A 17,273-nucleotide genomic window follows, 5' to 3' on the forward strand; every position below is an offset into this window, starting at 1 on the left:
ATAAACTCCTTATTTTGTCACTTGAAAATCATGATAATAGTGATTGTGAGCTTTGCGGTTAATTTTGGGAACATGCTTTCCTTTGCCAATGAATGATTATAAACAACTAAACTTGATTTTAAGACTATGCAGTCCCTCTTGAAGGAAGTATATTGAAATGTGGAGCTGAATGGAGTGCTGCACTCTTGCCATTGAAGATGTTTGATAAAATACTGCTTGTCCAATTGTGGTTAAGATGTTGCCATTCACTTTTGCTTCTGTTTTCATACCTTTTCACCGTCCACAATTGCAAAACGTTGTCAATTTGCCCCATTATGTATGACTTCCTTTAATAGTCATACAACACAGAAGCATATAACTTAATGAAAAGTGGCTCAAATGTGGTAATGGAAATTGTCCTATCAGATTCCGTAATGAGCAACTGAACAGCATGGATCCATTCAGAAACTAGGTAGACGGAAAATGCTGGAGTAACTCAGGCAACATCATCCCTCTCTCCAGAGATGCTGCCTGACCCACTGAGTTACTCCAGCATTTTGTGTCTACCTTTGATTTAAACCAGCATCTGCAGTTTTTTCCCCAACACATTCAGAAGCTAGTATTTGTTCAATCAGCTGTAAAATACTTTGTCTTACACTTCATCCTATTAAAAACTGCAATCTTTTGGTTTAAATCCTTTGTTTTGACATTAATGGGCATTTTTTATTTGACGCTTTGTAGCATTGTTTCAGTGTCTAGAAACTTCTGTTCTGGGAAGAGGTCTCATGATAGCGATGTCATGATTGGGTATCATAATGAAATTAGTCACTGAGTTCACCTGAAAATGCCAGTGTATAACGGTACTGACAGTTGAATTTAAATGTATTGATTCTCTGATCTCACTTCCAGCATTTTGAACAAGCTTACTCCAGAGAAGTTTGACAAGCTATGCCTTGAGCTCCTCAATGTGGGTGTAGACTCAAAACTGGTCCTAAAAGGGATCATTTTACTGGTGAGTTTCTTTGAGTTCAAAAATTGCTTCACTTTGCGTATCATAGATTTGTTACATACAATTTTCAAAATTTGATCGTTTAGACTTGATCAGAGCAGATGTTTATGTTCTGTACTAGTTTCGTTGTCTGGTATTATTTACTGATACACAGTGAAAATTTGTTTTTGCCGGTATCCAGGGAAATCGTACCATATATGACGACATTAGGTAGTGTAAAAGGAAAAATAGTCTGCAGAATATAGTATTAATATAGCATACAGCCACAAAGTGCAGATCAAGAAAAGTGCAAAGGCTGTAATGAGGTAGAGGCAAGGAATTATCCTGTTTCCCACTTGCAGCTCCCCTTTGCTTGCTTCTCTTTTCAAAAAGTTGTAAAAGTATATGTGTGCCTTTTCAAGTGTCAAGCAGATTTGATGGGCATAAAAAAAACCCCAGTGGTTTTCCTGCCATATCTCCTGTGCTTTCTCTGCTAGGCTATGACCCCTTCTCGGTTGCCTGATTTTGTGAGTTGGATGAAATAAATTCTTGTGCCCAACACTCACCATATGTAGATTTGATTTTGAATTTTTCTCTGTTGTAGATAGTAGACAAAGCCCTTGAAGAGCCCAAGTATAGCTCGCTATATGGACAGTTATGCCTGCGTCTAGCAGAGGATGCTCCTAACTTTGATGGCCCATCTCCAGAGGGTTTGCTGCCACACCACAAGCAAAGTACGGTAAGCAGAATCTGTTTAAATTGTGGTGCTATTGGTTTGTGTGTGCGTGCAATTGCTAATTTTACAAGACCTTATTTTTGAAAATCTGAATCCTCTTCCAGACATTCAGACGCCTTTTGATTTCGAAACTTCAAGATGAATTTGAAAACCGTAGCAGCAATGTCGATAGTAGGTGCAATTTTATAATATTTGTTATCTTGATGTGATTTTACAATGCAGTTTCTCACTAAAACTGTTTTGTGTTTTAGTCTACGACAAGCATGATGGCCCCCTCTCAAATGAAGAGGAAGAGCAGCGGGGTATTGCCAAGATCAAAATGTTGGGCAACATCAAATTCATTGGAGAGCTTGGCAAACTTGATCTTATCCACGAATCTATCCTTCATAAGTGCATCAAAACAGTAAGTGGCTTGGGATGTTCTGTGTTTTCTTTTGAGGAAAGAAAGGTTTTGGACAAAATTACTTGCTTTTGCCATCTTTCATTATAACCACCTGGAAAGGTGGAGAGGTTGATATTGAAACATTGCAAAATGCAATATTTGGGGGCTTTGATTGATGGGGGTTGAGTTGCTGAGGTAAATGCTGCAACATGTGACTGATGATGGGAGCATTTTTCAAAGGGTACTATGCATTTTCAGTCTGAATTGGCATGATGCGACTGATGGTTTTCATAAATTATTAAATGGCGAACGAGAAGTTGGAATGTGCAGACTATCTTTTCTTTTGCTTTCTTGATTTAACAGACTAAATTAAACCAAGCAATAAACATCAACAGATGCTGTTTAAAAAAAAATACAGGGAATGCTCAACATACCCTACAAAGAGGCAGGCATAGCGAGTGCCCATGGCATTTTTTCCCCCCCTATTAAACATCGACATTTATCTGGCTTGGAGCAGATGATTGGATCCATCTGTGTGCTTATTCCAGTGCCCCTCCTGGCTTTCTATTGGCTTCTGAGCTCATAACTGCCAAACCGTCTTTGTGTTTGACATTAGACCTCAGAAGTTAATAATTGTTCATTCTTAACCCAATCCTGTGATGTCTTTGTTTTGTCAGCGTCGGCCAACTTCTCTGGACATGTAGTTTATTTCCCCAAGATTTTTTACCCACTTCATCTTTGGACTTCAATACTGTTATGCTCATGAAGAGAATTTATGATTAATTATACATCTTTTTTTTTTAGCTTTTGGAAAAGAAGAAGAGAGTTCAATTTAAGGATATGGGGGAGGATTTGGAGTGCCTCTGTCAGATAATGAGGACAATAGGACCTAGACTAGACCATGAAAAGGCCAAGGTAAATCAATCTTGAATTATTTTCTGTATACGTTTTATTTAACTTGCTGTCCACTTGTGCTGTGAGTGAGATATAACAAGAATTTGACGTTTTGGTATTCCTGGATTTTTGATACTGTTCCAACTGGTTTTACCTGTCACTGCTGTGTTGATTCCCGTTTGCTTGCTTTGGGTGGAACAACTTCAAAACATGCTACAACTCTTTACTGTGCCTTGATTTGTAATGCTAGTGTTCTGAAATACAGTTAAAAAGTTATTGCTTTGAAGTGTTTGAATGTGGCTTCAGTATCATATGATATGTAGTTTAAAAGGCCATTGTTGGTAAAGAGCTTGGTAAATGCTGAACTGTTCACTGTCAATTTTGGACCACATTTAATTCAAGATCTTATGTGAATTTTTCTGCTCTTTCTAGTCTCTAATGGATCAGTACTTTGCCCGGATGCGTTCCTTGATGCAAAATAAGGAATTGCCAGCTAGAATTCGTTTCCTGCTGCAGGTAACTTATTTGGTTCTGACGACTTCTTGTTTTTAACACAAATGAATGTGCGATGCTGACCCACTCTTTTCTCCCCTGCGATATAGGATACTGGAGAGTTGCGTGAGCACCGCTGGATTCCTCGCAAGGCTTTTAATGACAATGGACCAAAGACGATAAACCAGATTCGTCACGAAGCAGGAAAGGTGAGTTATTACCAGACTTTGAGCTTAAGATCAAGAGATTTCTTTGAATCCTGGTTCAAGCAGCTCTTGTCTTGTTTGCAGGATTTGGGAGTTTTTATTCCGCCATCAATGGCTCATGGATTGAGGAATGATTTCTTTCTGGAGGGCCCTTTTATACAAGCTGGAAGGAAATTTGACAGAGACCCACTTGGGGGGCTTGCTGATATGTTTGGACAAATGCCGGGTAAGTAATGGAGCCTGGATTTGAGTGGCAACTCTTGGGTATGTTTAACATAATTCCTGAAAGTATTTTGTTTTTGGTTTAAAGGTAGTGGAATTGGTACTGGTCCAGGAGTAATTCAAGACCGATTCTCACCTACCATGGGGCGACATCGTTCCAACCAACTTTTTAATGGTCATGGTGGGCATGTGCCTCCTCAGTCTCAGTTTGGGGAAATGGGAAGCAAGTCTTTCCTTAAGCCTAACCAGGTGAGAGATGATACCATTGCATCCCCTTTAGAACAGCTGGCTAAGTCTTGTTTTTTTACTGCAAATAAAACCATTTTTCCAACTACTTGGTGATGAGCACTGTATTGCCCATTGGGAAACTGGTGGTGGGATATTTTGTCTTTAAGTGCAGCCTTTGCTTGTCGTAGAAACATCTGAATACATAAATGCATAGACAATAGGTGCAGGAGTGAGCTGTTCAGCCCTTCGATCCAGCACCGCCATGCAATGTGATCATGGCTGATCATCCACAATCAGCACCCTGTTTCTGCTTTCTTCCCATATCCCTTGATTCCACTAGCCCCAAGAGCTCTATCTAACCCTTTTGAATGTATCCAGTGAATCGGCCTCCGCTGTCTTCTGTGGCAGAGAATTCCACAAATTCACAACTCTGCGTGAAAACGTTTTACCTCATCTCAGTTCTAAATGGCCTAACCCTTATTCTTAAATTGTGACAAGAGGAATGGAAATTTCTGCAGTTGATAATGCAATTTTAAAATGGGATTCGGGCTTCAAGCTTTGATTGCCCCCAGTCTGAAGGAGGTAAGTTGTTTGTTCGTTGTGGCCTTGCATGGTCATATGCAGTTGATAGCTGGAATTTAATGCGAGTAGGTTATAGTTCATCGACCCTATTGAATGTTTGGGTATCGGCAGCTGCTTGTTATGTCTAACGCAATCAAGCTTAATTGAAACAAGATGAGGTTTTAGTTTAGTTTAGAGATACAATGCGGAAACAGGCTCTTCAGCCCACCAAGTCTGCACCGACCAGCGATCCCTGCGCATGAACACTATCCTACACCTTCAAGGGACAATTTACATATACCAAGCCAATTAACCTACAAACCTATACGTCTTTGGAGTGTGGGAGGAAACCGAAGATATTGGCGAAAACCCATGGGGAGAACGTACAAACTCCATACAGACAGCACCCATAATCAGGATCGAACCTGTGTCTCTGGCGCTACAAGGCAGCAAGTGAAATGCCTTGATGCAGCTAACCCGTGCAATATTTGCAGCTTTCTTGACCTGGTGAACTGAAGCAGTGCTGCTTGCTATCCCTCCATTCATACAATGAATTATTAACATATTTATTCACAAAATGCTGGAGTAACTCAGCAGGTCAGGCAGCATACCAGCATCTGCAGTTATTTTCTTACTCTCCATGAATTATTAAGAACTGCATGCTAGGGGTAGTGAGAGAAACCTGAGAAATACTCATGAATAGATTTATTTTTCTGTCTTGAATTGTTGATTATTTTAAAAACACGTAATCCAGCTTTAAATTTGAGGTTTTAACTGAGATGCACATCTGCAATTCTGCTTGGTGAGCAGTGAGCTGCTGACATATTATTATGGTTGCAGGACAACTGAAGTCTTGCAGCGTGCTGTCCTTTATTTTCTGTATTGAGTCTGAAACAAGCCGTGAGACTTCCTGCACTTGGGATGTGCCTGTTTCTGGAAACAGCCCCTGGTTGCTGGTGGACAAGAAAGCACTGATATTGGAAAAAGTAGAGTCCAGGACCTACTCGGCTACTGGTTGAGTGTGTCTGTCCTTTTAAGGCTGAGGCTGGCAGCAGGTAGTGTTGGCACAAGGAAGTGACAGTGTTCTATTACAGGGACAACCAGCATTACCATGGACAAAACCAGGGACACTCATCCCAGCAAACAACTCAATCCAAAGGCATGCCTCCTCGGTTCATAAAGAAAGGACAGATTAATGCAGATGAGGTAATCTGAATCTGGACATATTCAATGGTTCGGTGCCCAATGATTAAGGAATGACGCGTTATTGCGAGGGCTAATCTGTCAAGCCATTCTTTCCATTTGACTTGCTTGACATCTCATGCCAATCTCTGCCCCCTCACTTCCTATTTGTTTTTCTCTTCCCCTCTCCAACCTGTCACTGATAGCTGGCCAGTGTCCTATGAGCGTGATTAAGAAATTAGGGCAGCCACCCAAGTTTGAACCTGACAAAGTAACCAGCTGGTCTTCAGATGTTTGGATCTGTATTAAACAACTTATTTGAAGTGTTACCGAGTACTAACTACTGTATGCAGTACTAACTACTATGTGTGGGTATTATAGATGGCCAATGACATTGCAGTTTGCTTGTTTCAATTACAGATCAGTTTGAGGCCTGCACAGTCATTTCTGCTGAATAAAACTCTAGTGCACAAGCTACAACCACAAACACCAACTATGATCCCACCGAGTGCACAGCCTCCTCGTACTCAGACACCACCCCTTGGGCAGGTATGTTTTAACCCATGCTAGGCCTTGTTCTGTTTTTTTTTTAAACTGCTTAGATGGTGTACCGCTGGGTCTTAGCACATTTGTGCTATGCCCCAAGGAGTCGAGCCTTGCTGGAGAAAAAATAATTGACAATTGTCACCTTCAAAGGTTCAGCTGATTTGTAATTCATATAATGTTGAATTATGAGTGGCCATAACTTGCTGTAAAGAGCAACTTCAATGTTAGAGTGGTAACGAGTGTTCTTTGTTAGCCCCCTCAACTAGGTCTCAAAACAAATCCACCCTTGATTCAGGAGAAGCCTGTGAAGAACAAGAAAGCACCTTCCAAAGAAGAACTAATTAAACTGACCGTGAGTCACTGTTTTTTTGGGGGGGGGGGGAGTGGAGAAAATTAAAACAAATCCATCTCAGTAGCTCAGAAGTGGAGTAAAATAAAAGTCCTGTTTGGACCTTTAGTTTGGTTTCGAGGGGCCACTTTGATCTGTTAGGGAAATTATAATCCCTTTGCTTGCTTGATCAGTGGTGTAAATGCTCAAGTGACACCAATGAGGTCTGTAATTGTGTATACTTTCGAACAGGAATACTGCTTTTAATTATGATCTGTCCATTAATAGATAGTGTTCCCATTGCCCATCTGTATCTAGGCCAATGAAACTCACATTCATTCCATTTAGTATCTCACTGCTGTTTCACAATCCATTTTTTAATAGGAAACTATCCTAACAGACTACCTGACTAATGTTAACATTAAAGATGCTGTTAATGGAATGAAAGAAATGAGGGCACCAAAGCCTTTCCTGCCAGAAATGTTGAGCAAGATGATTGTGCAGACTCTAGATCGCTCCGATGAGGACAAAGAACAAGCCAGCTGTCTGATCGATGCATTTAGGCAGGAAGGACTCATTACTGGTGAAAATTTCATGCAAGTAAGTGGGTTTTGGAGTTTTAAAGTAGAATGGTTGGGATTATTGTAATTTTTACATGGGATATTTGTTAGAATTGGAGGCCTGAACTGTATTTATTATTATTCTAGTCTCCAGTACTGAAATATGATTTGGCACATTAAATTGTCTGTTATCTTGGAACTCTCATCGATGTTACAACATTTGACCTTGACTGCCGAGTCAGCTTCTTGTAATGGGAAATGTTATGATTTGTTTGCAGGCTTTCCTGAACGTATTGGAACAGTGCCCCAAGTTGGAGGGGGATATACCGCTGGTGAAATCTTATTTGGCCCAGTATGCAGCACGTGCCGTTATCTCTGAGCTTGTGACCCTCTTGGAGCTTGCGCAGCCCTTTGAAAATGGAACCCAATTCCCCTTATTCTTGCTTTGTCTACAACAGCTTGCCAAATTGAAGGATCGAGAGTGGCTAACTGACCTTTTTCAGCAGAGCAAAGTCAACATGCAGAAGATGTTGCCAGGTTTGTGATCTTGAGAGAGATGGTTGAAAGTTATTGAGGCATACTTTGGGTTAGGATCTTTAATGGCCAAGAGCATAGAGCTATGGGAGTTTGCTGAAGGTACTGGAGTAGGGATTACCAGTTTTCACCAGTTATAACTAAACCAAACTGGCATGTGTGTGACACTGGCTTCATTTGTGTCCTTTCATTACTTTTTCACTTTGGAGTTTTGGTAGTTCCATATGTTATGAAATATGGAAATGGCCCTTCAGTGCAACTTGTCCATGCTAACCAAGATCCCCATCTAAGATGGTCCTTTTTATTGCAATTTGACCCATATTTCTCTCAACATTTCCTGTCTATGTATCTGCATTTGTCTTTCTTTGGTAAGCCAGGTTCTGCAAGTTATTGTATGTTATTATACGTGCCCCAACCACTTCCTCTGGCAGTTCATGAGGCTTATCCATCAAACAATAAATTTAATTTAATCCAATGTCTTTCCTTGTTCGCTGTGGTACCCCTGTTTGTCTTGTCACTTGCTGACATGGAATCCTATATAAACTTCTAGTCTCTATCTTCTTGAACTCTAATTAGGCATATTTTTTTGCTGCTTTTCACTGGACAAGAGATGTTGATGCTGGGACACCTTAATGTAGATCCAGTGACGATGTGCGTGCCTTTGTTCAACCTACAAGTGTTTTGCAAATCCATCATCAAGCTCCCAGTTACCAGTCATTTTAATTCTGATCCATAATCATTATTTGCTCACACCTTCTTCCAGTAAAGTTCTTTGAATAACAATGAAAACTGCCCATCCCTCGATTGAGGGGGAATTCCATGATTTTGACCCAGGAATGGCAATATATTTCCAATTATGGAGGGCAACGTCCATGTGGTGGTGATCCTGGCTCCTGCCTTTATCTAGTTTGTAGAGGTGTGCTTGGGAGGTGCTGCCTAAAGTATCTTGGAGAGTTGCAGTGAATCCTGTAGATGTACAAACTACTTTTTGTGCATCAGCGGAGAGCGGGTTTAGTCTAGAAATACAGCATGGAAATGCTGATTTTAGTTTAGAAATACAGCTCTTCAGTCCATGCTGACCATTGAACACCCATTCACACACTAGTTTTCTGCACATTCCCTTATGCCCTGGGGGTAATTTAGAGAGGCCAATTGAACAATAAACACCCTCGTCATCGGAGTGTGGGAGGAAACGAGCACCCGGCGGTCCTAGTCACAGGAGAACATGCAAACACCACATAGACAGCATTGGAGGCCAGGATCAAACTGAGGTATCTGATGCTGTGAGACAGCAGCTCTACCAGCTGCGCCACTGCCACTGTTATCAATTTCCCTCCTGGGATAAATAAAGTTCTATGGTACCGTATTGTGGGTGAGGTGCCTCTCAAGCAGACTGCTATGTCCTGTATGGTGTTGGTTCTTGAGCGTTGAAGCTGCCCAGATCCGGCAAGTGGAGAGTAATCCAGTGTTTTCTGTTTAAATGTTGATCTGATCTGACTGCTTCCCAATTGAGTTTGCAGTGCTTTCACGTGTGATACATTTATTTCTTTCAAGCAGAAATTGACCAAAACAAGGATCGCATGTTGGAGATACTGGAGGGCAAAGGTCTCAGTTTCTTGTTCCCGCTTCTGAAATTGGAGAAAGAGTTGGCAGAACAAATTAAGAATGACCCATCCCCTCAAGCCATTTATAAGTGGATCAAGGATAACATTTCTCCCAAATTACATACCGATAAAGGATTTGTCAACATACTTTTGACCAGGTATATATATATATATATATATAGCAATCACATCTTTTTATACTGAAAACTAAATATTCCCTATCTTTAAAAACAAAATGACTCTTGGTAAAAGGGATGTTTGTAGACAATTTCTGTCCAATGGAGTCTTTGAATTCTATTATTACAGGATTTTTCTTTTGTATTCAGACTCCATGAGTGAAAGAACACATTGAATGCTGCAATACTGCAGACATTCTGCAGATCATTTAGGAAGTAGAGTAGAAATGCATGTTCAGCGGAAGTCTTTGGGCTCTATTTGTTACTATTGCGAGTGTTTGGCTGGATAAATTGCACAATCTCTGAGGCGACAAAGTGCTGGATTAACTCAGTAGGTCAGGCAGCATCTGAAGAACAGGGACAGGTAAAGTTTTGGATCAGGACCCCTCTTGAGACTCAAAGGATCCTCACCTGAAACGTGTTTTCCCAGAGATGCTGCCTAACCCCCTGAGTTACTCCAGCACTTTTTCATAAACCTGCATCTGCAGTTCCAACTTTTATCATTTTTGAGAACAAATCACCAGCTAATGGAGAGATGTTAAGAAATGGATTAAAGGTGATTTGCAGTTGACTGGGATGTTTACGTTTCCATGAATTGTTTTCTCTTGCAGCTTCCTGCAACATATTTCTAAGACGGCCCCAGCTGAAAGTGCTGACCCAACAGGTGTTCCTTCCAAGGAAGTGTTAGAACTTGAGAAGCAGCTGCTCCTGTCCTTTAAGCCAGTAATGCAAAAGTTCCTGCATGATCATACAGAGCTGCAGGTTAGCGCCCTATACGCATTGCAGGTGCATTGCTACAATCACAACTTCCCTAAAGGTAGGTTCACACCAACTCATTCTGGTTTGACTTCTCTCTTGCAATGTGAAAATAATGAAACTGAAGCTGGATTTATATATTTGTATATGTTTGTACAACCACCTACTATAGTATAGGAATTTTGAAGTGACGGTTAAGTTGCATCCAGTGTAATGTGTGTTGACCTTGGAACTGCTCCATTCATAGGTATGTTACTGCGCTTCTTTGTGAACTTTTATGACATGGAAATAATAGAAGAGGAAGCCTTCTTAGCATGGAAAGAGGATATCAGCCAGGAATTCCCAGGAAAAGGCAAAGCTTTGTTTCAGGTAACTGAATAGTGCACGTCTGTTATCATTCTTGTGCTGCTGGATTCTTCTGGATCTCTGTAAATGTTCACCGTTCTTTAAGGCCATGGAATTGTTTGCACTTATTTTTATCATAAGTGTCAAAGCAAGTATATCAAGGATGATATAATGGGCTATTTTGGCATGCACTGGTTGCTTTAGTGTAAGTGAATATAGGCTGGTTCAGTGAATGATCGCCAGTGATAAATGAGCAAGCTGAGGTTGGAACTATCTTTACCCGAGGATGTTGAAGCCCAGCCTCGTGGTCTTCATTCTGCATTCCAGCCTTTGGCCAGAGCGAGTCCCTGCTGAATTGATGAATGATAATGGATCTTTTTTATTTGCAGGTGAATCAGTGGCTGACCTGGCTGGAGACTGCGGAGGAGGAAGAGTCTGAGGAGGAAGAGGGTGACTGAAACCGGCCAAAGCCTTAAACTTGTGCAAATATACTGTTGCTGTGATGTAACTACGTTCATCCCAACCACTGCAGAGATTCATTCCACTGTTGCAGTATTTAGCGCAGGAGCATGTTCATGGCTCAACTTCTGCATAACCTTTAGTGTATGTCTTAAGCGTAGTGTACCATTGAATCGTAAGATTACAGTACCTTTTTAGGCAACTTCATGACCTATAAATAGCATGCAATAACTGAACCCTAAATTTACTCGGTGCGAGCGGTAGTTATAATGAAGACAATGCTGTTGGCTGCTGTTCTACATTGGTTATTTTAAAAACTGAATAGCAACACCAAGACACTGTAGAAATGCACTTTGCTCAGCAAAATACTTGAGTCGTTGCAATATTTGATTTCTTTTCCCTTGGATTGTTTAAAAACAAAATAAATTGGAAACTAATCAAGGGGTTGCAGCTGTAACATTAATTTGCCTGTATTTCTACCTCCACTTTTTGGGCTTTAAGGTACATGCCAGGGTTAACCATGCTTAAATCCTGCATACTGGGTAAATGCAAGTCTTTAATCTCTCATTTACTTGCGCAATGCTAACTTGTGCCCTGGTAAAAGGACTTTAATGTGCTTGTTAAGATGGGGGAAAAAATTAAATGGTGAAATTAATGGAACTAACTTTTCTTTGACCCCTCGTGTGTGATAGTAACAAAATGAAGCCTACTTAATTTATCAAGTTGTTCACTACTTGTTCACATGCCCAGATTTTATATACAGTAACTTGTATCTATAATAAACATTGTGATACTTGTTGGCTTTATTTTCCTGTTGATTGTTTCTTGTATAGAAGTTGAAGGATAAGACCAGCTATTTGCTTGTTCTATCCAAGGGCACCTCTAAAATTGGGGCAGAGCATGTATCTGGTATAAGAGAAAGTCCAGTCAGATCTGTGGGAGGTGGGTGTGATGGTAGCTTACTGGCTTATTGTGGCTGCAGATTTGACTAACATGCTGTTTAAAATGCATTTCCATGGTTGATGCATGTTGCTTTACAGTTGTGGATTGTTTTTGGTGTGAGACAGACCAAATGAAGGCTGTGCTTGCTGTATGCGTTTGCCAACTTTTGCATGTCTGCCAAGATTGGGAAAGGGAAGTGATAAATGCATCGGATCAAGGTATTTTTGAATGTATTTAAATGCAAGGTTTTTTGCAATTTAATAAAAACATTTGCTTGGCATCGACATTAAAATTCCTAACATCAATGATTCAATAGTACTTTATTGTCACATGTACCCAAGTTCAGTAAAATCATTTGCATACAGATCAGTGACAATCCTACTATACATAAGGCACATTCATACCAAGTAGAATAGTGTAAGACTGGCTAAACGGGTCACCACCTTTCAAGTATGTCTAAGTCCAAAGTTGTTTTACAAAAAAAGTCTTGGCCATAAAGGCCTGATGTCCTGGCAGCAGCACTGGCTCAGAGTTGCAGTGGTCAACCAGGCCAGGTATATGTTGACCTCTTTAACTGCATGGCCACTTGGAGCAGTGCCTGATCGAATGGAGCCCTGGGCTACTTCAGGGCCTCCAGCGGCCCACTCCCCTAACTCGACTGTTCAAGAACATCGTTTTTGCTTCGAATGGTTTCCACTTGCAAGCAGTCTGAAGCTCAGTCTTGCATTAAGTTGATGATTGTCTGGTGATATGTGCTGATGCATGTGCAAGACTATCGCAATCTGAAGTGGGAGGGAGGAAAAGATTTGTTCATTTTTTTGAAATTAGGTGAGTTGTATTGATGGACAATTTCGTAGAGCAGTAGTACAGTGGTGCTTTGAGTTCCTCAAGCCCGAATCAGGTAACCACATTGGTGCACGAATGAGCTTTTATGGGAGTTAGTTAGCCTCATAGTCACTTGATTTTGTTTTGAATTTAATTAAAATTCCAGAACTGACATGGTGCAGTTTGAAATGTTCTGGGTTCTTCAGGCCTCTGCCTGCCCTTTCACCCATGCCTTTCAATCCATCCACTTGGATGCTGACCCCACTAGAACAGGCCTCCATCCTAAAATTAACTCTTTAATTCTAACTCTCCTTCAAAGTATCTTCTGTTTGTATGCTTTATTTTATGAAAGACTTGTATGCAAGCACCTTCCAGAATCGGACACGGGGGTTCTGCTTTTGCTGCTGTTTCTTAATCGCAATCTTCAGCTTGGAAGCCAGAAAAGTCTCCTTTCTGCTGTCACTTGCAAGGTCACAGAAGTAACCTTTTGTCTGACTGCCTTGCCTTTTCATCCTGGCAGATGCCAGACACTGCTATAGTCAAACTTATCCTTGTTAATCTCTAAGGAAACCCTGCCTGAGACACCAGTGGACTAAAGTTCACAATGAAATGTGCCATGGGTTGAGAGCTTGTTACGTCCATTATTTTCCAGAGAGGCCCCAGTTAACAATATTCCCCGACTATCAGCTTGTGCAGACTCATCTGTGTTGACCATAATTGGAAGCTCATCCCAATTGCCTTCATTTGGTCCATATTCCTCAACATCTTTCCTATCCATGTACCTGTCTTTTAAATGTTTCTTGGACCCACTTTAACTGTCTCTGGGAGCTCATTACATGTTCCCATTACCCTCTCCATGGAAAAAAATGGACCCTCTGCTTCCTATTAAATCTTTCCCATCAACTGGTCCCCTCTTGTTCTTGATTCCTTTACCCTGGGACAAAGATGCAAATCACCCCTCGATCTGTATTCCAAGGAATAAGATCATAATCCATAGGTGCAGAATTAGGTCGGATGGTCAATCGTGGCTGATCTATTTTTCCCTCTCAACCCCATTGCTGTAGTGCATGGGAATAAAGTCCAAGACTATAAGCATATAACCCTATAGCCCAGGCCCTCGAGTTCTGCAACATCCTCAAGATTCCTCAGTACAACACTTTTCCACACTGTTTTGACAGCCTTCTTCACTGCCCACAACTCCACTGATTTTGGTGTCATCTGTAAACTTACTAAACAATCTATCGACATTAACGTCCAAGTTTATCTATATATATATCACAGCGGTCTGGGCACAGATCTCTACGGTGTCACTTCCTTGAAATACTCGTATCAAGTTTGTAAGACACGACCTGCCATGGACAAAGCCATGCTGAATGTCCCTAATTAACCCATTCTCTTCCAAATGAGACGGGCAAAAGGCTGAAAATGCGAGATCTCGGAACAATCTCCAGTTTGATGACAGCAGTTGTAGTTTGGGGAATGCCCACCATGTGGTGCACATGAGCAACCTGCAGAAACAATGGACGAGGCAGCGGTAGAGTTGCTGCCTTACAGCGCCAGAGACCCCAGTTCAAGTCAAGTTTATTTGTCACATACAAGATGGGCAGCGAAATGAAAGTGGCAACGCCTGCGGATTGTGCTAAACTACAAAACAGAATAGAGATTTTTTTTTAACACAAAATAAATTAATACAGTAAATTAAATTAGACCCTGGTGATATGAGAGTTAACAGTCCTGATGGCCTGTGGGAAGAAACTCCGTCTCATCCTCTCTGTTTTCACAGTGTGACAGCGGAGGCGTTTGCCTGACCGTAGCAGCTGGAACAGTCCGTTGCTGGGGTGGTAGGGATCCCCTATAATGTTTCTGGATCTGCACCTCCTGATGTATAGGTCCTGTAGGGGGGGCGAGTGTAATTCCCATGGTGCATTCAACCAAACACACTACTCTCCGCAGAGCCTTCCTGTCCTGGGCAGAGCTGTTCCTAAACCAGATTGAGATGTTCCCTGACAAGATGCTTTCTACAGCCCCAGAGTAGAAGCACTTGAAGGATCCTCAGAGAGACTGAATTTCCTCAGCTGTCTGAGGTGGTAAAGGCGCTGCCTTGCCTTACTCACCAGTAGACAATGTGTGTCGTTCATGTCAGATCCTCTGTGATGTGGACTCCCAGGTATTTAAAGCTGCTCACCCTATCCACAGTAATCCCATTTAACTCCAGTGGCGTGTACGTGACTAGTTCGATCCTGACTGGGTGCTGTCTGAATGGGGACAATTTACAATTTCACCAAAGCAATTAGCCAACAAACCTATACATCTTTGGAGTGTGGGAGGAAACTAGAGCACCCGGAGAAAACCCACACAGGTCACATGGAGAACGTAGAAACTCCATGCAAACAGCACCTGTAGTCAGGATTGAACCGGGGTCTCTGGCGCTGTAAGGCAGCAACTCTACCCCTGCCTTGGCAGGCCGCCGAGTCCAATGTTTCTGCAGGTGGCTCGGTAAGAGGAGAAATACTAATTGAAGACCTTGCCCGTCTCCTGTTGCTGTTGCACACAGAGGTGACTGCTTTGATTCCTGAGAGGTCCCACTATCTAGTTACCTTTTTCCCCCTTATGTATTTATAAAATCTTTTGGTATGGTCCTTAATGCTACCCGCCAGAGCTATCTCCTTGCCCCTTTTTACCCTTTTGATCTTTTTCAGTTTACTCCTTAATTCCCAAAACCCCATCCAGGAATCCCAGCTGCCTATACCTGTCCCATGCAGCCTTCTTGTTTTTGACCAATGCCTCAATTTCCCAAGTCAGTCAAGCTTCCTTATGTTTGCCTGCTTTGCCCGTCACTCTAACGGGGACGTACATATCCTGAGCTTTTGTCAGCACACTTTAAAAAATATCCCACTTGGCGACTGTTCCTTTCCCCTCAAATGACCTGCCCCAGTCAACGTGAACAAGACCTTCTCTCATACCCTCAACGTTGGCCTTGCCCCAGTTGAGCATTATCGCATGTGGGCTCTCTCTGTCCCTATTCATAGCTATCTTAAACCCAATCGAACTGTGGTCACTGGTCCCAAAAGACTCCTCCACAAACTGCTGCTTCTCAGCACCAAAAACCCAGGTTCGATCCTGACCTCTGGTGCTGTCTGTGTGGAGTTTGCACGTTCTCCCTTTGATCTCATAGGTTTTCCATGGGTATTCAGTTCCCTCCCACATCCCAAAGACACACAGGTCGGTAGGTTAATTGGCCGCTGTAAATTTCCCCAAATTTATGGATGGGGGCTAGAATTGAGGGGGATTAATGAGAAAATGGGAATAAAATAGGATTAGTATGAATGGATGGTTAATGGTCAACAAGGACTCAGTGGGCTGAAGGGCTTGTTTCCCTGCTGTAACACTCCTGGCAGTCCCAATTCCCTGCCGTGTGCCTTGCACAGCCCCGCCCCAGTAGAGAAACAGAACGATCCTTCGATCGACTCTGGGCGATTCCTCTTTGAGACAGAATGAATTGTGGATGGAATGACTGGGGAAATCCCACCAGTGCATCGGGGCACATTCATCTCTCAACTCCCGTGGCTCCAATCAGAATGTTTCAGTGAATCTGCTGCTCACACTAACGGCAACTGGCCCAGAGGTCAAACAAAGTAAAAAATATATCAATCAGGCCAGCGATTGTTGGTGAATATTGACCCCTGCATTTAGACTTTTGCACCCCCAATAGTGCGGCGCCCCTCCTACAGTGATTGGTGAGATATGTGGATGGAGACAAGAAAGGGAATAGTTTACAGGGCGAAAAAGGGTCTCAACCCGAAATGTCACCCATTCCCCCTCTCCTGAGATGCTGCCTGTCTTCCTGAGTTACTCCAGCATTTTGTCTTCTGTTTACAGGGAATGTTTCTGCAGGTGGCTCATTTGCGCCACATGGTGGGCGTTCCATAAACTACAATTGCAGTTTAATGTTAAAGATTCAGATTTTGCATTTTAAAATTGGTGGCAGCTTCTGTAACGCTGCCACACTGGACTCCCAAAGCAGGTGAAGACCAACTGGTGCTACAGGCAGCCATGTCACTGAGTTGACAAGTGAGTGTGACACACCTCTACGTCAGGACTGTTGGTGCACTACACTAGCAATGAGGATGTGTAGATGGCAGGTGGTGAGATTTAGGTAATTTACAAAGTTGCAAAAGTTAGGAACTAAAACAGTGCCTGGAGCAGAGGGTATTAGCCATGAGAGGTTGGACAAGTCTGGATTGTTTTTTTCTCGTGCATCAGGGGTGAGGGGAGATCGGATAGAAGTGTCTGAAATTACGTGAGGCATAGACAGTCAGAACGGTTTT

General features: G+C 42.1%; 1 protein-coding gene and 1 non-coding gene across 2 annotated transcripts; both read left to right on the forward strand.

Moving 5' to 3' along the window:
- Nucleotides 1-1,811: 1,811 nt before the first annotated feature.
- On the forward strand, nucleotides 1,812-12,428 carry eif4g2b (eukaryotic translation initiation factor 4, gamma 2b). The gene is made up of 15 exons (XM_078415261.1): nucleotides 1,812-1,874; nucleotides 1,955-2,106; nucleotides 2,890-3,000; nucleotides 3,412-3,495; nucleotides 3,582-3,680; nucleotides 3,762-3,903; nucleotides 3,988-4,148; nucleotides 6,291-6,419; nucleotides 6,670-6,768; nucleotides 7,129-7,344; nucleotides 7,583-7,841; nucleotides 9,396-9,600; nucleotides 10,230-10,435; nucleotides 10,622-10,743; nucleotides 11,109-12,428. Exons 2-15 carry the CDS (start codon nucleotides 2,023-2,025, stop codon nucleotides 11,175-11,177), a joined length of 1,986 nt encoding a protein of 661 aa, XP_078271387.1. The 5' UTR covers nucleotides 1,812-1,874; nucleotides 1,955-2,022; the 3' UTR covers nucleotides 11,178-12,428.
- LOC144602477 (small nucleolar RNA SNORD97) lies at nucleotides 5,927-6,117 on the forward strand. The gene has a single exon (XR_013548456.1). It is a non-coding gene; the product is annotated as a small nucleolar RNA SNORD97 (small nucleolar RNA).
- Nucleotides 12,429-17,273: the final 4,845 nt, after the last annotated feature.

This window comes from Rhinoraja longicauda, chromosome 18 (genome assembly GCF_053455715.1).
Source record: "Rhinoraja longicauda isolate Sanriku21f chromosome 18, sRhiLon1.1, whole genome shotgun sequence".
Lineage (NCBI taxonomy): Eukaryota > Metazoa > Chordata > Chondrichthyes > Rajiformes > Arhynchobatidae > Rhinoraja > Rhinoraja longicauda.

Excerpts from the sequence above, each read along its gene's own strand:
- eif4g2b (XM_078415261.1), top strand. The coding sequence starts at position 2,023 with ATGTTGGGCAACATCAAATTCATTGGAGAGCTTGGCAAACTTGATCTT. Across the intron at positions 6,420-6,669 it reads AGACACCACCCCTTGGGCAG|CCCCCTCAACTAGGTCTCAA; the intron begins GTATGTTTTAAC and ends GTTCTTTGTTAG. Across the intron at positions 10,744-11,108 it reads AAGGCAAAGCTTTGTTTCAG|GTGAATCAGTGGCTGACCTG; the intron begins GTAACTGAATAG and ends TTTTATTTGCAG.